The sequence below is a fragment of the Cyprinodon tularosa genome, unplaced genomic scaffold (assembly GCF_016077235.1).
Source record: "Cyprinodon tularosa strain WSP-4 unplaced genomic scaffold, ASM1607723v1 ctg419, whole genome shotgun sequence".
Lineage (NCBI taxonomy): Eukaryota > Metazoa > Chordata > Actinopteri > Cyprinodontiformes > Cyprinodontidae > Cyprinodon > Cyprinodon tularosa.
The window spans coordinates 785,741-811,609 of record NW_024039140.1 but is presented as its reverse complement, the minus strand read 5'-3'; the positions used below and the strand labels follow the sequence as shown (position 1 = coordinate 811,609).

General features: G+C 36.7%; 1 protein-coding gene across 1 annotated transcript in view; it reads right to left on the bottom strand.

Moving 5' to 3' along the window:
- Positions 1 to 22,146, bottom strand: part of LOC119792414 (FERM domain-containing protein 7) — a 38,602-nt gene extending 16,456 nt beyond the window's left edge. Inside the window, exon 1 of the mRNA XM_038299032.1 lies at positions 21,841 to 22,146. Coding sequence (XP_038154960.1) covers positions 21,841 to 21,969 — 129 coding nt within the window. The 5' untranslated portion in view covers positions 21,970 to 22,146. The remainder of the gene's footprint in view (positions 1 to 21,840) is intronic.
- Between the last annotated feature and the right edge of the window lie 3,723 nt (positions 22,147 to 25,869).

Below are 25,869 nucleotides of genomic sequence, written 5' to 3'. Positions count from 1 at the left end.
AGGGGTTTTAGGTTTGGAAACACCAAAACATTTTTGGGCAGAAAACCTTTGTCCCAAGGGGGAAAAGACAAAAGAGGAAAAAATTTTTGTAGATTTTTTTTGAAAGGAGATTTAAATTCAGAGACTTTTTTCTTTAAACAATTCCCCCACAAACCACTTTTGGGGAAAAGCCCTTACCCCGTCTACCAAGCTTTTTTTTAAAGGAACCCCCCAAAACGCCCTTTTGTCCTTACAATGTGGTTCCGCCCCTGGGGGGGGGCCTAAAGGGGAAAAAGGGGAAAAGGATGGAAGGCCAAAGGGTTGGGAAAACCAACCGGGGGGGAAAAAGGGAAAGGGGGTGGAAAAAATTTGGGATAAAAAAACCCATCCAAATAAAGGCCCCTCCGCATAACTTTCATAAAAGTATCAGGGGATAAGAATTTTTCACTCCTTTCTCTGGTGTTAGTACGGGCCATTTCTTTTTTTTCCGGGGGTTCTTTTTCCTTTGGCCCGTTTTTGGCCTTTGCTTTCCTCCCCCCCACCCAACCCCTTCCCCCCCCCTTTTTTAAAAGCTTTAAAAAAGAAAACCCAAGGGGAAACATTTAAAAACATTTTGGTGTAAAAACAAGTATACAGGAATTTTTGAAAAAAATGGGGTAAAATTAAATTTTTGAAAATAAATTTTAATTTAAAATATAAATTTAAAGTTTTAATAAATTTTAAAAGTACAATTAAATCCAAAACCCTTTTTCCCCCCTGTTTTTTTCATTTTTAAAAAGCATTTAAATTTTATCTTTGTAAAAAGGGTTTAACTTCTTTTCAATTTTCAACTTGAAAATCATGTTTAAAAGTTTTTTTTAAAAAGGGATTTACACTCGGGAGGTTTTTTTTAAAATTGGTTGGGTTTTACTGTTAATGAACATTTTTTTGGGAAATTTTAAAAGGAAAAAAATAAAAAAGAACAAAAGGAAAAAAAAAATGAAAAAAAGAAAATTTAAAAATTTCCCCCTTGCGTTTTGTCTTCAAATAAAATGGGGGCTTTGGATAAAGGGGTCAGGGGGGGTTTTGGGGGCCCATACTTTTCTGTTTTTGGCTTTTTTTTGGGGGTTTGGTATTGCTGGGTTTTTTATCATTCCTTTTTTTTAGAAACGCGTTTTAAACTTTTTAAATAAAAAAACAACACCCACCATAAGGAAAGGGATGGGGGGGCCCAAAAATAAAAAAAAAAGGGCTAAAAAAAAAAAAAGGGAAAAAAAAAAAATAAAAAAAAATAAAAGGGAAAAAAAGGGCCACCAAATTTTTCTTGTTTTTAAAAAACCTTTTGGAAAAAATGTCCCCAAAAACCCACCCCAAACATTTTTTTTTGTCAACCTTTTAACCCCCCAATGGTTTTTTTTCATTTTTTGCGGGGAAGGGGGTTAAAAAGGGAAAAAAGGAAGGGCCCTTTTTCCAGGGCTTTTTTAAATTTTTTTGTGGGGGTTTTGCCTTTCCAACCCCATTTTTTTTTCTGGGGTTGTTTTTTGGGAAATTAAATTGGGTTTTGGGAAAACCCCCTGATCTCCAAAAATTAGAGCACACACCCCCTTTTTTTCAGCTAACAAACATGTAAAACACCCAATACGGTTTTTTTGGAAAACCATCAAGGGGGAAGCTGACAATTTTGTTCCAAAAAATTTGAAAAGCGGAAGAAAGGCCGGGGTGCTGGGTTTATTTTTCCCCCAGGGCCCCCCCTTTTTTGGATTTTTAAAATTTTTTGGATTGTATTGATTTTTTTTTTTTCCTGTCACTTTTTTATTTAGGGGTTAAAACCCCCAAAAAATAAAAAATTTTTTTCCAAACCCTTTGGCGGGGAAACTTGTTTTCATTTTATTTTTAATACTAAACGGGGAAACCCCTTTTGGGTACACCAAAAAAAGGGCTATAAATTTATAAGTGGGGGGTCATTCCACTCCATGCATTTTCAGATCCCCACCCTTCCCCCCTTTCAAAGTAGGGCTTGGGGGGTTTAAGGTTTTTTTAAAAAAAAACAAAAAAAAAATTTGGGCTTTTTTTTCTTTTTTTTTCCCGTTTCAATTCGAAATTTCCCCCCGTTGTTGGGGGCTGTTTAACCAAAAAACATTTTTTACAACCCAAAAAGTGAAAAGCGGGCACAAAACCCAGGGGGTGGTACAGGGGAAAGTTTTTGTCAAAAAAAATTTTGTAAAATTCCCCCACACCACCCCCCAGAAGTCCCCTGGGCAGGGATTGGTGAGGGTTTTTCTAAAAAGGGTTGGGTTTTCCCCAGTAAAAAAAACTTTGCACAATTTTTTGGTTTTAATTTTAGTGTCCTTTGGATTTGGGGGGTGGGCCTCACCCCCGGGGGCCCTTTGTTTCAAAAAGTTTTTTTTTTTTTTTTTTTTTTTTTTTTTCCTTTCAGTTTTGTGGAAGGCGGGGGGGGGATATTTTTTTTCCCCCCCAATTTTTTTGAAAATTAATTTAAAGGACGGGCCCGGGAATAATTCATTTTTTTATTTAGAAAAATTGAGGGTTATGGTAGCGGGAACCACACTTAAACAGGGTCTACTCCCAATACCACAAGAAAATTCATTAGCCCACGGGTTTTAGTCTTGTTTGCCCTTTTTAAAAGCCATTTTGTTTGTTTCCCCAGAGTTTTCCAGTGATGCCCTTGAAACAATTCATCGGGGTTTTAAAAGGGGGAACCATTAATTTTGAATTTTTATCTGTTAAACCTGGGCAGAATTTAAGAACCCCTTGTACCCTCATCTCCTTTTTTTTTTATTTTTTTGGGAAATGGGGGGGGGGGGGGGGTTTAAAATAAATTCCCCCCCCGGGGGCCACAAAAGGGGGCCCCGGGAAAAAAGGGGGAAAAGGGGAAAAAAGAAGGGGGGGCCAAAAAAAAGGGGATGGGGGGTTCCCTAAACCTTTTTTGGGGGCACATAAAATTAAAGGGGAACAAAACCCCTTTTCCTTTTCCCCCCAACGGGAATTCCGGGGGGGGCCCCCTGGTGGAAAAAAAGGTATTTATTTGTAAATAGTTAAAACCCCTTTCCCCCGGGGGCCATTTTGGGGGTTTTTAAACCAGTTAAACCCTGATATTCTACTCATCCTTTTATTAGAAAAGGGGTTGTTTCTTTTCCCCTTTGATCCCTTTTTCCACGGGCCAGGGGTTTCTAAAACGTCTCCCCAACCATTTTTAATTTTTTTGAACAAAGGGCGAGGAAAAAAGGTAAAAAATCAAAAACCTTTCCAATTTCCGGGTCATTTTTTAAAATTTTTGCGAAATTTGTTTAAAAAAGGGAAATAGTCACCAAACTAAATTACTCAATTTAGGGTTTTATAGCGAGTTTGACTTCCCCTTTTTACAAATAACTTGGTTTCTTGAGGGCCCAACAAAAATCCTTCCCTCGGGAGCGAGAGCTAAAAAACAAAACTAATATGAATAATCGCAACATCATTTTAGGTTTTAAAACTTCAAAAGTGTTCTATGGATAATCTTTTTACACAATGGTCTACTTTTTATGACCTCTCGGCAGAGGTTTTTTGAACCTTAAACCGTTTAGAAGGAAGGGGGAAAGCTAAAAAAAAAACAACCCCCCCTTTTTACGAAGGAAATTCCTCTGGAGGTTTGGTTTAAGGGGGACCAAATGTGTAAAATTTTAAAAAACAGGTACCACAGTAGAATTACTAGAGTTTTAAGCCCGTATGGTAAAGGTTTTCCCCCAGAAAAAATTAAGAAAATGATTTTACTTATTAAATTTAACTGATCTAACTATCACCTTTTTTGCAAACCATTTAAAAAAAAACAAATCCCATTATAACCAAACAGAAAATTTAGGGGAAAATATAAATTTTGGGTTTTTGGGAAAACCCCCTTTTTTAGGTCCCTTAAAAATTTCCCTTTAAGATTATTGGTTTTTGCACATATTAGACCCTGCTTTACAAAAGTTTTTTGCATTTTAAAAAATTTAAATCCATATGCCTTTTATAATGTGCTCAATGGGTCAATCAATCCTACAATCCCCCCTTTGAACATGAGTAAAATCATTTAAAAAAATTTTAAAAACTTTATTCAAAGGGTTTTTTTTTTTTTTTTTTTTTTTTGGAAGGAATTTGGTTTTTTGTTTCTGGGCACATATTTGGGTCCTCATGGATTTTTTAAAATAAATTTTTTGGCTGATTAAAAAATGTTTGTTTCGTTGAATGTCATCCCCCCACTTCACATGTTTTTAATAAGAAAATGTTTTGTTTTTAAAACAATGTTACGATGAAATTTGGACAGCAACTAAACAATTATTTTTGTAAATCGATCAGGTTCTATCGTTAATTCTTTCGAATTAATTTGGTTAAACCAAAATTTTTTTGTAAAAAAAATTTTACAAAAAAAACCAGGGTTTAAACCCCAAAAAATTCCCCCCTTAAGAGCTCCGGACGGGAAAAAATTTACGACAAAAACACCCTTTTTAAACGTATTTGCCCAAAAAGTTTATAAAATTTTTTTTACAGTTTTGGTATGATTAAAAAAGGGTCCCCAAGGGGGGTTACCTGTCGGGGGAAAAACCAGATTTGACATGTATTTTTAAGTGTTAGAGTCTTTTATACTCCATTTAATGGGAAAGGGAAACACTAAATTTTTTTTTACGAATATGCAAATTAAAAATGAAATATTTATTTCAAGTTTTTCGCCACAGATAAAATACATGAATTGGGCAACACAGAGTAACTACAGCCCGAAGTTCAACTTTTCATAAATGAAGTTATTTATTTTTAATGAAGCATATTTGGTTTAAAAATATAAGAGTGGGGGGTTTAACTCTGCACGATTTTTATATATTCAGAAGAAAGTACTGTATTTACCGTCTGTCTCCCGTTTGTTCAAATAAAAAATTTATTTACAAATGGAAAACAGTTCCCAATTACCCTTTTATCAAAGCCCGGGGGGATACTCCCAAAAATTTATAAACACATCTAGTTTAGTGTTTTGCTTAAAAAAGTTTTTTAAATGTAGCCAAAAAAAGGGCCCTTTTTTCTTTAAACAATGAATTCCCCCTCATCATACTGATTTCTCAAAATCAAAGGGAAAAAAAAAAAGAAAGGCAAACATAATGCAAGTACCAAAAGACCAAACCCGACCAATAGTTTCCCCACTCCCAAAATTCAAATCAAACCCACGCCCTCGGGGGCCATCCTTCATTGCAGCGCCCCTTTTTTTTTTATTTATTTATTATTTATTTTCCCTTTTAAGTTTTTTATTTGTCTTTATCAGGGCCCGGAGAGTCCCCTTTTTTGCCACAGGGAATATTTTAGGGCATTCGGGGTCCATGGAAATGCTGTACAATTTAACAGACTGTCTTCCCTCCTTTTAAGCACGCTTCCGATGTTTAAAAGGGGGTTTGTTGGGGAAAATCCCCGAGTTTAATGGTAATGTGGGAAAGCCCAAACCTCTATCTAAACAAAAGCATTTGAGCATCCCTGCCCCAAGAAAGGGTTTAAACTGGACATTTCAGGTTTAAAATCAGTACAGACAGCCCGGGAGGAGGTCCTTAAGGGGGCTCCTAACCAACCAAACTGGATCTCCCCGCCCCCAGCCTTTTAAAAGACCTTGAGCAATCGGACTTGACCCGTCTCAGGTTCCCTTTGGGCCCGCACCTTTGGGAAATTTGGGTTTTTCAAAAAGTTGTTCTGCATGCCCCCCCACTGTCACAAGGAAAATCGTTGGGGGTGCTATTTACATGTATAGTTAAACAACAAATTTTTATTTGTTTCATATTAATTATGTTTTTTATAAAATGCTTTGGCTAAAATGCCACAGAAAAAGGCTGAAAAAATAGAGAGGAAAAAAAGGGCAAGAACAGAGGGACAGAACCAAAAACAAATAATGGGGAAAGTCTATTCCCTTTTAAAAATTTTCCCATCTGGGAGAATGGGATGTTTTATAAGGGGGTTTCCTTGTCAGGGGGGGGGCCCCCCGCCCATTTTCCTTTCCCCGGGCCCCAAAATTTCCTTTAAAACCGCCCCTTGCCCATAGACCCCTCATGACAGGAAAAAAATGGAAATTTTTAGCTGGCCCCCGACCCCCCCAAAGGATTTTTGGGAGCTCAATTTAAAGGGAAACCAAATCAAATTTTAGGTTTGGGGGTTTAGGGGGTGGCTGGGGGAGATTAAGCCTCCCCCCATATCTTTTAAAACCCAACCCCCACAGGGCCCCCCCAAAAGGGTAACCCTTGTGGAGGTGCAGGGCATGGGGAATAAGCCGGAGTTTTTCAAATTTAGGGGGCTGGCAAGGGCTGGGGCCCGAAAAGAAGCAGCAGTAGACCAAGTTTTTATTTGGGTCTTGCTGTAAAGCTGCTTTTGCTTGCGTAAAAAATGCCCGAATTTTGGACTACCCGGTAAAACATCTTTTTCGATGGGTAGTGCAAGGGGTTTTGGGGTTTTTTTATTGTGGTTTTGCAGGGTCCTTATTCCAACCCCAAAATTTAAAAAGGAAAAAAAATGCCCTGGACCCTTAAAAACTATTTTCTGGCCCATAAAAATTTTTTTAAAAAAAATCTTTTAGGTTTTTTAAAAACATACATATTTTCACCCTCATCCCCTAAATAGAAAATGGTTTGGGTTTATCTAGTCAAAGCTGAGCTTTTCCCGCTTTTGTTTGGGTTTTCTTTTGACATGTTAGTATGTGGCCTTTTTTTCCCCATGACCAACAAAGCTCTGGGAAATTAACAGTTGAGCGGATCCAAAAACCCCTTTCCCCCCCTTTCACGGGCCCGGCCCCCTTTCCTTGGACTGCTGAAGAAAAAACACAGTGTCCTCTTCCTCCTGAAAAAAAAAACAGTTGGGAAACCTTTTTTTTGTGATTTTTTTTTACTTTTTATGACTTTATCTGCATTCCCCCGGGGGGTGATAATATACTTTTTGGAGTGTTGCAAAACCCCTCTTTTCTTTGGTGACCCATTTACCCCCTTTGAATTACACATTCTTCCACCCCCTTCTTTGGGAGGGAAAATTTTTTCTACTGCTTTTCCCAACACTTCCTTTTTGTCCAGGTTCTTTTATTTCCATTTTTCTGTGGTGGTTGTTGGGCATTTCCCCTTCAACCTGGGCCTGCTAAGGGGTTTTTGGAAAATTTTATTAAAAAGGGAAACGTGAGGGCTGCTCCCCCTTTACCTTCCAAAGGGTTTTACAGGAAAACACTCGGGGGGGCCCGTGGAGACAGAAAAGGTTTAAATTTTTAAATGTTGTCGCTAAAGTTTTTTTACCAAACCCCTAAAAAGAACCTTTTGGGCCTAGTAATATATCCCTGGGGGGTATCATTTTTGGGGGGTATTTTTTAATGGTCTTCAAAATGTTGGGGGGGGAGGTTTTATTGGGGGAGGGGATCCCCCGTGGGGAGAAAAAAAAGCTGAGGGATCGGGATTTCAGCGGCCCGCACCCCCCATTTGGGGGGGAGATTAAGTATTTTATTATCCCCGTTAGAAAAGGGGGCCCCGCGTTTTCTCATCATCCTCCTTTCTATGGGAAAAATAACTGAATTTTTTCCTTTTTTTTTTTTCTTCACTTTCCCTTTCTTTTCCTTTTTCTTTCTCTTTTCCCTTTGTCCCCTCCCCCCCCTTTTCTTCTTAAACTCTGCGCTCTCCCTCTTTTTCCCTGTCCTCCCCAAATTTTTCCTCCCGACCATGGTTGGGGATGTAAACCCTTTTTTTGCCATCAAAAAAGTCTTTTTATTTTTTGGCCTTTTGTTTTTTTTTTTGTTGCAAATCTTTTGTTTTGGGTGCTCAATTTGCCTATTAAAAAACCCTATTTTTTTTTTCCAGTGACACAAAGGCTCCTGCCAAATTTGGGGCCCCATTTTTGACTGCTTTTCCCAAACTTTTCACTGGGGTTTTTTCTAATAACTTTTGTTTTTTTTACTTTGCCCTTTTTTTCCCCTTTTGAACTAAATTTGGGGCCCCGTGGGTTTTTCAACACCTGTCGTGTTTTTAAACACGGGGGTTTTAGACAAAAAGGTGAAACCCCGACTTTTTGTGGTAAAAACTCACTTCCCAAACCCTTTTCAGGTGGAATTTTTTTTTGTCTTTCAAAAAATCCCCAAAAATTTTCCCCCAAATTTAAACCCCTTTTCTTTTTGGGAATTTAAATTAACAGATTTCTAGTGGGTAACTATATTTCCTTTTTACACACACACATCACACACACCCCCCTGCCGTTAATTTTACTTTTTTTTAAACACAGAGGACTCCCCATCCACGCAGGGAAATTTTAAATATTTACAAAAATCGGGGAGCCTGCCCTTTCAAAATTGGGGAGCCTGCCCTCCCGCGGAAATTTAAAAACCCTTTTAAAATTTCTGGTTTTCCCCGAAGAGTCCCGAATTGTCAGGGTTTTTTAAAATTACAAAAAGGGGAAGGGAAAATTTGGTTTACCCCACGCGAAAGGACCTTTTAAAAAGGGGGGAATTTTGTGACCCCCCCCGGCCCTTCACCTTTTTTATCTTTTTTTTTTTTTTTATAAAATTATATTTTTTATAAAAATTTTTTACCTTTTTATATATTTTTTTTCCAAAAATTCAATCACCCCCTTTTTAAAAAAAAAAAAACTACTCACAATTTCTTTGCGTCCTCGGGAAAAGCTTCAACCTTTGGACCCCAGCTTTTAAAAGGGGGAGACCAGTCCCGTAAAGGGTTCTTTGCTGCGGCCGCAGGGGTTTTATCTGGGGGCTCACTTTCCCGCTGGGGGGCGTGGGTACTTGCAAAATTTTCCGGGGGGGTTTGGGGGAAGGGGGGGGCCCCCAATTTTAAAGGGTTTGGTTTTTAAACACCCAAAAAATTTTTTGCAGTAAAGGTTTCAAAGGAAGGACACAGAGAAATTTTAATTTTTTTTATGAATTTTCTTGCAAAGGGAGTGATCAGAGACTGTTTATTTTTAATTCTCCAAAACACTCTAAAAAGTCCCCCGGGGTCTACCCCAAACTTTTTTTTAAGGAAAACCGCCCCCGGCTACAATTGTTTCCGACTGCTAAGGGGGGGGGGGAAGGGTGGGAAGGGAGTCGGAACCGAAGGGGAGGGGGTGAAACCCAAATCGGTACCAGAATTTTGCCTATCATCATACAGTACATGAGATAAGAATCTTTCACTTTCCCTTTTTCTGGGGTTAAATACGTTTCAGTTTTTCCGTTTTTCCCTTTTTTTGAACCGGGGTGACCTTGCTTTCCCGCAAAACACTTTTAACAAGCATTAGAAAGGGCACAAATGAAAAAATTTCAAAAACTTTGGGGTTTTTACAAAGTATACAGGGAAAATTTCCCAAAAGTTGGAAAAATGAATGTATAAGTATAATTTTTAAAATTAAAAGTAGAATAACTTTTACAATTAATCCAACAAGCATAAGCGAAAGGGCGGGGAATTTGGGGGGGAATTGCTTTGCGGGAAAACCCGGACACACTATTACAGGAGGGGGGATGGGGAAAAAACTGTCCCGGGGCCCGAAACCCTTTTCACATTTCCTAAAAGGAAATAAAAGGGTTTTTCAAATTCAACAACCCACTCCCCTTTTCACGTTTCATTTGTGGAGATCGCAATGGACTGTCCTTCCTGATCTCCTTTAAATTTTGCATTTTTAAACCTTTATAATTATGCATTCGAAAATTTTAGAATTGAAACCATAAAATTTTTAGTTTTATTTTTTTTTAATTTATTTTTATAAACTCTCAGATTTTTAATTGCGGGGCACAAAGACAGAGTCGAGCGGCCACGGTGGGTGTTTTAGCGCGGAAAGAAACAGGGTGGCGCCGAGCAGAGACGATCCAAGCATTTCGCAGGGGATGGAACTGACGCGAAAAAGTGTTAAGAAGAGTTTTTTTAAATTTTAAACACGCGGGGCCCGACCGGTTTTTTGGGGTGGGGCTTGTTGTCTCAAATGAGTTTCGGATTGGGGTTTCCCGCGCACTCAAACCCAAGGCACAAATAACGCCCATAAGCCGCCCTTCCAGGGGGTTTTGGGTCGCATACAGACAAAGGTTTTTTAAATAAAAACCCCAAATAATTAAAATTTTTGGGTGTTTTCTTTACAATAGTCTTAAAGAAAAACCCTGTTTAAAAAAAAAAAAAAAACCAAAAAAACGGGCGTTTTTCCCAAGGAGTTGGGCCACCCTTTTTAAATGGGCTGTGATGTAATCGGTGAGAAAATTTTTTTATTTTTTCAAAAAAAAAACATTTACCAGGGCCCCTGATTTGCAGATAAATTTATATATATATATATATAAAATAAAAATAAATATATATACTTTTTTTTTGTGGGGGGGGGGGCCCTTTTTTTTTGGTTTAAAAAATTGACCCCCAAACGGAAAAACCGGTTTTTTCGGGGGGAAAAAAAAAATTTTCAAATTTAAAATTTAGGGAAAAACCCTTCCCTTTCCCCTCAACCCTGTGGAAAAAAAGGGAATTTTTATTTCAAATTCTTTTATCTTTCAAATTTTTTCAAAACCCAAACACATTTTTTCTCGTGGCCAAATGGTTTTTGGGAAAAAAACATGAAAGTTGGCATAAATTAACTCAAAGCCCGTTGATCTTTCCGGGCAAAAAAATTATTTCTTTATCTTTTTTTGGGTTTTTGGGTGTAATTTAAAAAAGTTCAACACAAACTTTTTAAAATTTTTCATGCATTTTTTTTCCATTAAACCCCCCTTTTTTCACGAGTGCTTGGAAATTTTTTTCAAAAAAATTTTTTTAACAGAAAAACCCCCAAATCTTCATTTTTCCCCTTTCGTTTTCGAATTAAAAAGGCGCAAAGGGAAAGACATCCCTACAAATTTTATGCCAAGTTACAGGCAAAATTTGTTTGCAAACATCCCGGGCCCCAAGTTAACCATTGCCCGATCGCCCTGGGGCAATTAAATTTTTTTATTGTCCCAAGAGGGACCCAAATTTTATTCCATTTGCCCGCCCCAAGTGCAAAAGATCACAAAGGAAAAATTTTTTTTCACTCAAAAAAAAACTTTTTTTAAAACACAGACAACCCCGCTTAAAAAAGGACCCCCATCAATTTTCCGGGGGGGGGGCCAATTTTTTTTGTTTTAGTTTCACATTTTTTCCCTAGATGGGCGTGAAAAATTGGGAAAATTTGGGGCAAATCAAAACCAACCCCCCACCCCCCGTTTAAACCCCAGAAATTTAAAATTATTGTCAGGGATTAGGAAAAAAATTTCCAAAAATTTTTTAAGCCATGGGGAACAGTTAAAATGGCTATTTTTAAGGCAGTTTTTTTGTACAGGATTCAGGTCATACATTTAAAAAAATATTTATAAATTTTTTTTTTTCTTAAAAAATTGGTGAGGTGCTTTAAATTTTATAGAGTAAAAAAAGTTAAAAATTTGGGGAGCTGTTATGTTATTTTCTTGTTTTTCTTTCATTTTTTTTGTCAGGGGGAAAAATAGTCCCTAGTCAGTTTTAAAAACGTCTGAAATGATGTAAGACTGTGGAAACCCTGTATAAAATAACTATGTATAATGATTCTCTAGAAAAGTCACGATATATTAATAGTATCATCTTGTATAAACATACCGTGGCTCTAAAATAAAAGTTATTCATTTGTGACATCTGTGACTTCTGTCTTGTGATTTATCTGAAGTTTTTAACCTGTTTTTTTTTTTTTTAGATTTTTAACATTACAATTTATATTTTTCGAAGCACACAACAGTTTAAAGCAAAGTTTAGTTTGAAAATAATGTGCAGGAAGGATTGAAAAGCATGTTAACTCTGTAATATAAGCTTGAGTTCATTATCTGAGGCATGCATATACACACCAGGAACCTATAAACTTAAAAAATACTAAATTACCAAAACATTTTAAAAAAACAAACATGTTTCATTGATATATATACAAAAAGGAATATTAGGAACTGTGTTTATCAAACATTATACTGGGCAAGTAAAAATTGTTTCTGGGCAAATGAAATGTGAAAGTCACTTGCCCAAAGGGCAAGTGGTAAAAATCCTTAACATCAACCCCTGATCATACAGGCAGTTAAGCCAGAATAGTAATGTGAGAGCAGTGATGGGAGTAACAGCGTTGAAAGTAACGGCATTAGTAACGCAGTTACCTTTTTTTAGTAACGAGTAATCAAAATCATTACTCTTACTGTAACTATAATGCAGTTACCATTGCCGACACCCCGTTACTGCACGTAACTCAGGTATATATGACGCAATAACGTATATTAATTTCTAGTTTAATTACATTTAAAATTAGGCAATTTTGTTTAAAAGAAAACAAAAACAATTGTATGTAATACCAAATAAATGTATGACATATAAATGTGCTAAATGTTTCAGCATGATTTATTATTAACCTCCTATAATTCAATATTAGAATGTTATCTGGGTTTCATATGATCATTCATTTGTAGAAAAGCTGAGGAGGAGTTAAGAAGTGTTTCAAATTATGGCCTCTTTTTGGACACTCAGTGCTGGCGATATGTTTATTAATTAGAATATTAGGGCAACTCTAATTCAGGAGAACCTGCTATCCTAATTAACATAATGCAGCAGTATTGATTACCAATTAACGCTCAGTCTGTTTATATGTTTAAGTCAAAGAAACCTATCAGGTCTATAAGTAAAGCCTAAAATGTGAATTAAAAAGCTAAAAAATATATTTTTACTTGCAGAATAATATTTTAATCTTCTAAATAATATTGCCTCTGCTTTTAAATTGACTTGGTTAAAGCATAGTGCTTGGGTCTCGGACACTCTGAGTTCAAGTCCCACATACTCCCACAGACTGCCATTCTGGGTCCCTGAGCAAGACCCTTAACCTCAGACTGCTCCCCGGCCCCGCACAATGGCCGCCCACTGCTCCCCAAGGAGATAGGTTAAATGCAGAGAGTGAATTTCGCTGTTCTGTACTTGTGATGGTGTAATGACAATCCAAGTTGGAAAAAAAATAAAAATACATCCAAGCAGAAACACACGCACAGTTCAAAGCTAAGCTGAACTTTCTAGTTCTATCTAGTTATATTTGCACATCTGACTCTTCTCCTCTGTCATCTCTCTAATTACAAAGGGAGTGTTTGTGAATTGTTCACTTTCTTCACCAACATGGTAGCTTATTTTAGCATTCACTGGCTGCTCCCTGGTTTTTAACTTAGCAGCGTGGGTCACTGAAGACTCTCATTAACTTGTCTTGGAGGAAGAGAAGGAGGAGGAGGGACAAAGCTGTTGATGCCGATTATAGAGAGATCAGGAGACAAAGTGATGATTAGTGGAAACAAATGACCACCCTCAGAGCAGCTAGTGACAGCAGAGGAAGCGTAATCTGGAAAATCATGTCTAGAACATTTGCTGTTTACATCTACAAAAACATTCAACCTTTAAAGATTTCCTTTCTTTTATTAGGGCCCTAAAACCCTTCTTTGTTCTTACAATATTTGTTCTATATTCTACCTTGTTTCATTATGATAGTGTTTACTGTACAATTTAAAAAGTTCAGACGTTATTGGTTTAGATTTTGCATTTATGAAAGTAAGAAAAGAGCCATATGTCAACAAAGTTAAAAGTAAGGTATTCTGATAATATCAGAAAACAAGTTAATATTGGAAAAATAGCTGCTGTTAGTTTAGTCAGTGGCTCAGATCACTGCAAAAAATCATAATGCAATAAATTATGTATTAAAGGTTTTAAATTTCTCTAGATTGTGTTAAATCACCCAAGTTTAGACGCTTCTTCTCCAAACCCTCTTTTAAAATCCAGTCTTTCTCCCATCAGTCACTGTACTGTTCAGTCAGATTGGATGGAAAGCTTCTGTGATCATCTCAGTTCTTGCCTTAGATTCTAAATCAAATCTAGTTCTTCCAAAGGGCAAACATTGGCTAAAAACAGGACACGTCCATACGACGTCTAGATTTCCTTGAAAAGTGAAAGGTGAAAAGCTGTAATTTTGAGATTATTCAACGTCTATTAGTGGACTAAAGTGGGACAAAATCAGACCGACCAAACACGGCCCAATGTTCAACAACTATTTCTGGACTAAATCAGGACTATGATGGAGCAACCAGCAACCGTCTAAATGACGTCTGGTGTTTGGGGGGTTGGGTCATTTTAACTAATCTACGCTGAAAAAAAGATCTAGAAATAAAAAAAAATGTCTTAAATTAAGTGTATTTATCCTTAATTTGAGTAGGTAAATGAGGTAGTTTGACAATAGAATGAGTATTTTTACTCTTAAAATAAGATAATTAGAAATAAGACAAAGCAATTCCGTTTTCTTATTTCAAATGTATTTTTTTCATTGTCCAATTGTCATTGGACAATGAAATGCATTATCCAATGAAATGCATTTGTCGTCAATCAAAGAACAAAGCACTTATTTTAAGAAAAAATGACTGCTGCATTAACCCTTTATAGGGCACTCAGTGAAATACTTTGAAAATCAAATTTTCAAGCCAATATTGTTACTGAAATCCAGGACAAGACCTTGTTACCTTTATAACATTCAGAAAATATGGATGTTTTGATGGAATAAATTAATTTCAATATAATAACAAGAAATATATATTTAAAAAAAATAACAAAAGTGCTTATATAAGAAGTTCATGAAAAACACACTGAGAGTGAAAGAAACACATTTTTTCGGTACAACGTAACCTTAGATGCATTAATGTTGATACTGCCACTTACATTTTTTAGTTAATAAACCTAAATATAATTCTTAACTAGGCTTATTAACCTGTTAAAAAGCAAAATTAACTTTTCAATTAGCTTTTAACCTTTTTTTCTTGACTTGTTAATTTTTGTCCAACTTAATTTACAGTAGGTAACATATCATTCCAGTGCACATCTAATTGGTCAAATGCCAAAATAAGATGTAACTAATACCTCTTCTGTCAACAGATCTGGTTGTTCTGAGTAAATCCTTATTAAAGTTAATACATTTGAATGTTGACATTTTATGTTTGGTAATTTTTTTTATTTGTATTTTTTATCAGATCTGACATATAAAATAAATTGTAGGGTTTATGATTTAAAGAGGGAATACATAAAAAACGATCTTCATATCATCTAAAAATGTTTAGAACATGTATCTGAAGTAATAACAAACTGACATCTATAAAGGAATCCACAATAATACAATATAGCTTGTTCATTCTTTACATTAATCTGCCTTTTTGCTTCCTTTTCTGTCTGATCATTGATTGTCTTATTGCCCTGGAGGTTAAAGGATCGGGGTCAGAGGAGTAAACCTCTCTCCTCTCGTCTAATGTGTACATGACTGAGTCTCTGTAAGAACTGTTGTTGGAATAATAAAATTAATGAATACATGATTTTGCATCTCTTTTTGGGTTTAAAGCTGCACTCCTACAAATCTTAAAATTCAAATTATTATAAATTAGAAAAAGCAGAAGGGAAAAGGCTGCCGCCACTTCAATTTTTAAAAATGCATCGTCGGCATAGAACAGCACTCATCGCCCTCCTCTTTAACCAGATAAATTATGTTAATCACATTTTATTTTTATTTCATTCATTCTTCTTCTCTTTCTTGTGTCTTTCCGTCTTCCCTCCTCCCTCTCGCCTCCTATTGTTGAAATGCTGCTGATGTCCTAGAGGCAACAGGAAGACTGACAGAAGTCCTGGCTGTGGATAATGGAGCTCCTTTACAAACACAACTCTCATTCAGATACACACTCAGAGAATCTGGATTTAACATTTCTTTGCTGCCTTGTGGACGATGTCACTGTTTAAAAAAAAAAAAAAAAACAGAAGCTGTTATTCTTCCTCTCCTGACCTGGATCTTATGGACTGGATGGAAGCTGAATAAACACCAGGTGGCAGCGACAGTAGGGGAGGTAAACTTGATCCCCTTCATCCTTGAACTTGTATGTTTACTCCCACACAAAGGATTTTCTTACGAATATTTATCCTTTGCAAAGAAAAAAAAAAAAAGTTTACTTAGTGCTTGTTTTACACACAAAGCATGCAGAATCGCAAATAAGAGCCTGCTAGTGTTTTTTTTTTGCAACCTATGCAAGAGTGACCCCTTTTGAAACTAAACGAGCTGTAGTGGCAGCTAACATCCTAACATGTGGGCAAAGAAGAAGAGAAATATGTTTGGTAGGGTTAGCCATCTATAAGTGCAGCAGAATATATGCTGTAGGAGCGGTATTGCTGATAGAAAGTTACACGGTTACAAGTTGTTCTTTTGTTCGAACTTTAAGACCTGTGACAGATGCTGCTTCCGTCTCACCTGTTGGATCTAACATATAGAAAAGGATCCCTTTTAGTTGTTTCTTTTAATGTTATTTATGTATAGTTGTGCTGAAAATTTGCAGTATTTTGTTATACCTTTTACATCCAAACTCACAAGTGGAGAGGAAATGTAGCACATTTTTATGGCAAAACAGAACATAAAGAAAAATTGATCGTAATTAGTTGTCCCTCTCAATGCTTTAGGAAAAAGGAATGTTAGCCAAAAATAAAGTCTAGATTTTTATCGATATTTACAATTTCACAAAAAAAATTATTGAAAATATAGCTTTCCTGTAAATCATTATTTTGTGTGGCGGGCTGTTTTACACTCGTAGTCCCTTTCAGATCAAAGGCCACAAAAACTACATCATTGATCAGTTTGTCCCTTTGCTTTGTACCAGCCGGTTCACCTAGATCAAAAAGCCTATAAGATCTTCCAGCCCGGTGCAGCAGATCCAAAGAGGGATGTCTGACAGTTCATATTAAACACCTGCATAAAAAGTATGGATTTAGTTCCAAAGGAAACCCTCACACAGCTCTATGCTCTGTTAATCCTCCTGCAGATTTATTGTCCAAGGACATTTAGAGCTTTAAATATAAGTAAAGTACATTTCAACTCCATATGGGCGATAAAACGATAACAATATGTATTGTAAAATAACTTTTTCTCAATTTAAATATGAGACAACCAGGATAGAACTTTTTTTTTTTTCATTTTTGGATAGTAGCCAATCTTATTTAAACAGCGCTGTGTCGAACCAATAGGAACAGAGCCAGGTCAGGTTAGGTTAACTTGTTTACCTACAGCATAATAGTAGCAAAGCGGCACGCGTGTATATGTTTGGGCTGCAGCAGCCAACTCAACAAAGAGGGAAAAATAGGAAGTTCCTTCTGGAGAGAAACCAACAAAGAACTTGAATAATGTTACGGAAAAGGAGGAGATTGTTGAAAGGAAGGGCCCAAAAACTTTGGCAGCATGGAGGTATTTCGGGTATTTAAAATCAGATGTAAACAGAGTAGTGTGCACTATAAATTGTGCAGAAGGCATATTCCAACAGAGTTTAAAAATACCACCAGTTTTTTTTTTACCACCTGAACCAGTTCCAACATCTAGAGCACGCACAATGTCGGACTGAAACAAGGGTTAACTCTACACCAGAGACAACCAGGGGAAAGCCTGCACAGCAGCAACAGTCCATAGAGTCGACCGTACGACAAAAAAATGAAGAGACATAGGGACAAAACCTCTGCCATATCATTCTGTCTTGCTAAAGACATGCTACCTTCTAATCTTTTAATTTGCGTAAAAGGCAACATGACCTCTTGCAGCATTTTATCCATTCAAGCTGATCCATGACCACCTGGTAAGGGATGAAGACATTCAACACCATCGAAGGAGAAACTTTCCCATACCATGATGTCTTTGCTACCATGCTTAACAGTGCTCTGTGTCTTGAATTCAGTATTGTCTCATAAACAGTCTGTGGGCTCTAAAAACATGAGAATCTCGCTTTCATCAATCTAAAACATGCCAAGAGAGCACTGTGTATTTTCATCAATGGAAACCTTCAGGAGTTTCATGTCAGTAGCTTAGCTTCACAATAACATCTAGTATCAGTTAAATTACTTTTGATTATCTGTAGACTTTCTTGGTTCACTCTAGGGATACAACTTTTTCATTTACGATACCATACCGATATTGGACCTTTGAGATTTAACCAATACAGATACTGAACCAAGAGGATATCAGCATGAATCATTCCTTCTTTTAACACTGATCTTATAGAGTGGAATGTTAGAAATAAGTTTGATCAAGTGATGTTACTTGGAACAGAACAGTAGTCATTAACAATACATATGAGAGCCACTAACCCTTTTATTGTTACCAGGGTTCCCGTGGGTCCTTAAAAAGTCTTAAAAGGCATTGAATTCTTCAAAATAAAATTAAGGCCTTAATTGGTATTAAAATGTCTTAAATCAGTCTTTTGTAGGTCTTAATTTTTAAAACATCATAAATAGGATTATTTTTATTACGATTTATTTTTGTAATCTTAATAAAACCTTAAAATTGACTGTTTTTTTTTTTTTTTTGTTAAAAAAATTATTGGTTCCTTCCCAATATCGGAACCAATAAAAGCGTTGTTGCGGCCGGGACATTTGAGAGATGCGCCATTAACTTTTTGTCAGGAAAATATGAGCCAGTGTAAATGTAACGAAAATTGTCTCCAGCCAAGAGTTTTCTCCATGGCTGAAACCAGGGAACATACATGAGGCACAGTGGATTTTATGCAAGAAGTCATTCAAGCTCAGAACGATGGGAATTAAGGCAGTGGAGTCACACATGCGAAACAGTTTAGTTCCACCCTTGTCTCTGCAACGCCTCCGCTTATCACCAAATCAAACATACTAAGAAAACGATACAAAGAAAAATAGCTGCAAAAAAGACTTAGCACTGGTTATGTTGGGGCTTTAAAACTGATTTGTTTTGTTCCCTGCTAAAACAAAGTTTGTGAATTCAGTTAAATAATTGTTAAAACATATCTGTCATTTGAGTGTTTTTAGCTTTCTTCCTGTATGGGAAGCTTTTCAAAATTTTAAACATTAGTGCAGTGGTTTATGTTAAAATAAACCTTTGGGTTAAGTTGTCGCAAGCAGGTTTTTCTTGTGTTTCTTGTGAATTTGGTCTTAAATTTTTATTTCAAGAGGCATTAAAAAGTCTTAAAAAGTCTTGAATTTAACTTGCCTTATGCTGTAGGAACCCTGGTTACTAACTGGTTAAATAAACTTTAGACAGAAGCACAGCGTTTTTATCTGCATGCCATTATCTGAGATTTTAGGTCCTGATCAATAAAATCCAATATTAGCTTATTTTGCCAGATGTCAGTATCCAATTGAGACATCCCTAGTTTACCCTGAAGCTGATTTTTGACTGACACTGTCATTTTTTCTTTCTGTCTGTTTGACCTTTTTTTTGGTTTCTCTTTTAAACCACTTGAGATCATGAGCCAAATATTTCTTAACTTCTCTACAATTTCCCAGTCTCTACACAACATAATAAAAGTACACTATTCTGACTCTCTTAGCTGTTTTCCATTATTGATGCATCATTTATAATCAACACCATGTATGAGTTGACTGAAGGTTCTGTACATTTTTTTTTGTAAAATTATTCTACTGTGTTAATTAGTATTTTTATGATGTAATTATATTTTTTATTAGTAATGCTGAACAGCTATGGCTTTAACCCCTAGAACCCTACGGACCCACCGGTGGGTCCAGCTGCTACATCACCTCGTAATTTTAACAAACCCCAAGTATTGATGTAAAAAACACATTTGGCACAGTTTGGTGACATTTATGGATAAATGTGCCAAAATGGCCTCTCCGCCTAAGAAATTTCTCACTAATACCATTCTAAAATAAATATGATTCATCTGATTGAGTCCAAATTTGGTTGTTGGGAGCTGGAGAAAATCCCATCTTTCTCCAGCAGAGTCCGCCGTGGATCCTCTGAGGGAGCCTCCTGCACAGCTGCAGCTCATCTAGATCATCAGAGGATCCACTATATAAGCTTTCTTCAGACCTTGCCTCAACGCCGCAGTGTTGTTCCAGTTGGTCAGCGCTAAAGCCTAGATCTTTGTGTAAATCTCTATGACTCTGAATCCTGGTTGGATTTTAACCACTGTCTCTGTGTTTCCAGGAAACTCGTGTCTCCTCCGTGAAAGCTCAAGAAGAGCTAACCAGCCGAGCCGACCCTCTGAGCCAAACCCTGAAGATTCTCTGAGAACCACCAAACAGCTCAGGACTAGAGCTGGGAAACCAAAACCAAGGTCTGTTCAAGCTAGACGTGAGACGCTGAAGCAGCAAACGGACTCTGCTGATAAACCCTTCTCCAGAACCAACAGTGACTCTCCCAAGGAGAACCTCAAGAACCCTCAAGGTACAATCAGAGCTCCTTTGGAAATCAAATCCTGTCTTCAGTCCATAACTGCTCTGTCTCTCACGCAGACTCCGGTGAAACCAGAACCCAGGCCCGAACCAGTCATCTGTACATTCTGTGTGTTGTGCAAATAAACTTGTTAAACTTTTCATCCTCGTGTCCGTCAGTGGTGTTCTGCATACTTGGGTCTCCATTTGAGAACCCATCATGACATTGGTATATTTTTACACAACGTTTAGATTTAAAAGTCTGTACTACTTTTTTGTGCTATAAATAATATTTTGGTAGTGTTTTGCAATGTTTATTTCAAAGAAAATTTTGGCGAGGTTCAAAAAATGCAAAATATTTTGTATTTTGTCCCTAATATTTCAGGCAGGGTCAAAGCTACAATGGTGCTGACACCAGAAAACCATTCTATGACATCTTACCTTTACAGAGGTACCAAAAGTTTCTTCTTAAATCTAATAGCTGTGAAGCTATAAGTTATTTACTTTTGTGTGTTTTTGTCAGGCAGAAATTTATTTATATCCCCTTAGGGTGTAAGAGGTTAACAAAACAGCATCCTTATTTATTAGCAGTGTAAGAATTAATCAAATGCAGCTCTACAACAATCAGGCTTGATCAAGGATGCTAAAAGCCCACAACTACAGAGATGCTTTTGCTCTGGGTTAGAGTCATTGTTATTTGCCTCAATTAGGCTACTGTAGAAACTCTGGTTTTCCGATTTACATTAACAAAGTATCAGTGCAGTTTTTGTTTATCTAATAGACAATCACACTCTGTACGATTTGATTCAACAACCAGCAAATTAGTTGAGCTTTTGTTACACATACTTTATCTAGTTGTTCAATAAATAGTTTCTACATTGGCTCATACTGAGTTTAAACAGATTCTTGCTCCAAAAATAAACTGTACAGGGTTTGTAGAGAACCCTTATGGTATCATCTTCTCCAGCACAGATTTATGACATGCTGATTTCTCTGGTTTTCCATTATGAAGTATTCACTAAGCTCTGCCCTGAGGTTTTAGGATTAGGAAAACATTTTGGTTAGACTTTTAAAAATAATCTGGTCTTTACTTTGCTGGCATCCAAATCCATTTCCCCGGTTTTTAAAAAAAAGCTAAAGAAGACATAGTAAAAACTAATGTTGTGTGTGGAAATGTAATACAAGTAGGCCACAGTTTCGCCTTTAACTTGATCAATGATAGCTTCAACATGATAATAATAAATATTTTCCATTTTAATTCATAAATTAATGGGCAGCTCCAGATTATTTAAGGCCTGGAAACAGCAGGTGTTCATTATTTACCCATTATACAGTTTTTTGAAAGAGAACATTTTGAGATTAAAGTAAGAATTCTGAGAAAAACGAATCTGAGATTAAAGTCAGAATTCTGAGATTAAAGTCAGAGCTCTGAGATTAAAGTCAAAATTCTGATATTAAGGTCAGAATTCTGAGATTTAAGTTAGAATTCTAAGAAAACAGTCAGAATTCTGGGAAATCAGAATTCTGAGATTAAGGTCAGAATTTTAGGAAAAGTCAGAATTCTGAGATTAAGGTCAGAATTTTGACTTTTTTCTTATATTATACTGAAATAAAATCTAAAAATCTGTTGACTTGTTTTATTGTTTCAGTGGCCTTCTTCCATAGAAAAGGGATAGCCTACATGTATATATTTCGGGTTTACCTCCACCTCGAAGGTGCGCTCGCTGTCATCCAGAAAGATCACGCGCAGCCGGAGCTTGGTCTCTTTGGAGACCCGCGACTTGGTCGCGAGACCTCCTAGAGTTTGCGTCCGCAGATTTCGGTCTCCCATCCTCCTTTTTTATTTTACTCAGGAAAGAGAAAATCAAAAACAGTAATAAGCCATTAAATCCACCTCCCTGAGAGTGAAGGTGCTCTAAGGCTTCACGCGCTCCTCTTCATCCTCATCCTCTCTGCGCTGCTCCGCGGTGCTGAAACTGCTGTGTGAGCGCGCGCCCCGGATGCGTCATGCCACGAGGCAGATGCTTCTAATGTCCTGATCAGTCAGAGGAGCTGCAGCTGCTGGAAGAGGAGCGCGTGAAGCTGTATTGCGCCTGTGGTGCTCTACAGCAGCTCTAACTTTAAGCTTTTAGAAATTAGAACTTTGGAACCTTTTAGTTTAAACAAACATGAATATTGAATAATTAGTTTCTGCCTCTTAAACACAATGCAGTCAATAAACAGTCTGGGCTCCAGGCACACCAGCTCTGACATGATTGTTCTTCGCTTCTAGGAAAAAAATAGACATTAAAAGGAAACTGATTATTTAATCGCAATCTTATCGTTCGCCACCTGTTCAGTATTTTGCTTAATAAAGTAACATTAGAAATATGAACCATTGGATGTTTTTTTTGTCTTTATAAATTTATGGACAACACATAGCATTATTAATACGCATTTTCTTTTACTTAAACTTTATGGTTTTGTTTTTATGATCTAGTTAATATTTTAAGCATATAATTCAGTAATTAGTTTTGGTATACAGTAATTTAATTTAATAGAGTGAAATTATTCTGATTGTTCTCTATGGAAAAATGTTTTTGCTTGAATAATTATAATATTAAAAAAAATCAAATTTAATTTGTGATGTGTTAAAATCTAATAGAGAACATTGATTCACATCGTATAATAAAATGTGTACGTTCTCCCTTAATTGTAATATTAAATTTATTCAGTTTACCATTATTTTGTTTATCAATTAGCTCACAAGAGATGAAGACAGGGTAACCAAAAGATTTGAGCATGCCGATCATTATGTGTATTTCCTTGTATATCTCACAGAAAACATAAACAAAAAGGAATAATTTCACTAATCACCTTTTTAAAATCTTCCTTCATATTAAACATTTTTCATTCAGCAGAGTCTAAAAATCCATGAATCTGAAAAGATCTATATGAGGCCATGATGTGAATGTGGGGATCCTCCACAGAATAATTGGAATTTCACGGTGGTTGGATGCTTTCAGAAAGCTGACCTGTCCAAAAGTAGGCCAGTAGTGCAGATCCTACACCCGCCTGCAGCAGTCCACCACTGAGCACTTAATGTTTGGCTCCAAAGTGTGTAAGCACACATGTTTTTGTTGCCTCACAGGGACATTTCCTTATGGGATTACTGGCCTTGAAGAGACCAGAAGTATTTACTCAGTACAAAGCCCGGTCTTTTACAGATATGGTGTTTCTAGGAAGATGAATTTAGAGCTGAGGAGTACTGCAAAAAATAGATCCCTAATAGCAGCAGACCTCACTTTCATTAAATTAATTAAACAATTCATGCTTTTCCATCCCCAACATGTTGTACCTATCTTGTTTTTTTCTGCCTAAGACAAAATATTGCCTCATTTAGGTCTTATATGACGAGTAAAATCATATCCATTTATGAAAAGCCAGAAAAATGAATAATTTCGGACCTCCTAAAATTTCATAAAACGTGGAAAAGCTTATTGATCTGCAGCTTTACATTTCTAGCCTCTGAGTTAAATGAAGACAGGTGTGATTATTTCAATGCCTCACAAGCACAGTGTCCTAGTGTGAAATCATGGGTAAATGAAAGGTAGTAAGCCAACAATTCAAAAGAAAAAAATGTAAATTTTATGAAAGGTCAAATATTTTTCATGCAGCTATAAACAGCATGCGAACGTTTTGGTTATACCTTACAGGAGAGAGACAGACTCTTTATTTCAGATGTTAAAATCACCTTCTGAACAAAAGCAGGAGACTTTGTAAAGATGTAGGCTGATGCTGGTTAGAGTGTCATTACACAGAGAAACGAGACCAGTGTCAGTCTCAGAAATAAGGAAGTCAGCTTGCAGTTCACACTAATGAACTTGTGGTACCATGATCTTAATGATGATAGACATTTCCAATGGTTTGATGAAACTGATATTGAATTGTATCTATAACTGCCTCCATACATTCAGAGGGTAATGGGGAGGCTTTGATGATTAGCTATAAAGCATGGAGGTGGCAGTATTATATAGGGAACTTTAAAGAATATGCAGCATTGTTAGGAAAAATCATGTTGAAATATCCGAGCAACCTCACAAGACATCAAAGCTTGGGCTCAACTGTAGCCCTATTGGCAGAGGCATAGCCACAAAGTTTTTATAAGGGTGGCCAGACGATAACCTATGTAGACTGAGGGGTGGCTGAAAGTGGATAGGCGCCAGAACCTCAGGGTCAATCTATACCGTTCCAACAGGAAAATTAACGATTGCAACATCTATATTCGCTAAATAAAGAGTAACTATACATTCCTGCAGCCTCTCCTAACAAATAGACGCACATATTTCAACATCCATTCTCTAAATTATAGGTATGGTGGATACATTCTTTTCAGGTTTGAGTTCTGGGTCAAACATATTTTCCATTGTCACCACTTACCTACTTTTATCAATAATCCTTTGGCATAAAATTGATATTTACAAGGTACTAATATCTCCATAAATTGATTATTTAACAAATTTTTACTAAAATAGTTATTTATCTATATTACCCTGAAGATTCCTAAATGACTTTCAGAGACACATCCTTTTCTCTTTACCCCATATAACACAAAATCTAGTTCTGAAAAGAGCATGAATTCTGTACTTATGATCTTTAATATTAGTATATTGATGTGTATAATTAACAACAGTGTTTTTTTATTGTCAAGTAATTGCTAATGTGTGAAAAATTAAAATGTTTTGAATATTCCACTTGAGAGTATTGCTGTTGCCACCATCTGTATTAGAAGGGAAAAATGGTAGGGGTGGCCACATGGCCTCCCATCTAGCTCCGCCCCCGCCTATTGGAACAATGATTGTATGTATACAGATTTAATTAGTGACAAAGTCAGTGTTTTGGGATGGCCATCTTAAACCTCTGATCTCACTCTAATATTGTGAGCAGTGCGAGAAAGATTTGTGAGGACAGATCAGCACAGATCAACTAAGTTACATGAACTGTGTCAGGACAAATTAGCCAAAATATCTTTTGGCTAATTTGGCAACATTCTGGGGAATGTAAAACAAACAATTAAATTATTATTCTGGCATGTTGCAAATCTGTTTTTTTTTATTGTGGAAATCCTAGTGGTCCTGAAAGAAGAAAGGCTAAAGACGATTCCTTGCTCTGCTATTATTGTCACATCCATGATTATGCACTAAGTAGCATCTATACATTCAAGTGTGTCAGAAAATGCTGTTAAATGGAGCCTAGGCGGAAGTTCAACTGAAGGAACTGATTGCTCTCTTACATCCACCTGCGTCACAGCCAATCAGCTTTGAACTACACCTCCACGAAAGCCAATCGGCATCAAAGTTCATCTTAAAAGGCCTCCGATCCGCACTGTCCACTCCATGTTCAGCCTGGTTCTGCCAGAGGTTTCTTCCCAACGAGGAGTTTTTCCTTTCCACTGCCGCTCCATGCTTGCTCAGCATGGACAGGTTCTTTCAACCTGTGGTATCTAAACTGGACTTCCATCTTCCAGGACCCTGAGTGAAGCTCTAGTATCAGCTCAGGCCTGGGGGGGAAACAGCCCTATTCTTTGCTCCTGTTCATGCATATCTATCAAAATTGAGCGTTATGTTTCCTGCTGAGGTCTGAGCGCCAAAGACAAAGTAATTGTATCAACAAATTTCTCCTTAATGGTCTGTTCTCTTCGTGTGAGTTTTTCAGATTACAATGGATGAATAACAAAGCACTTAAAAAAAAA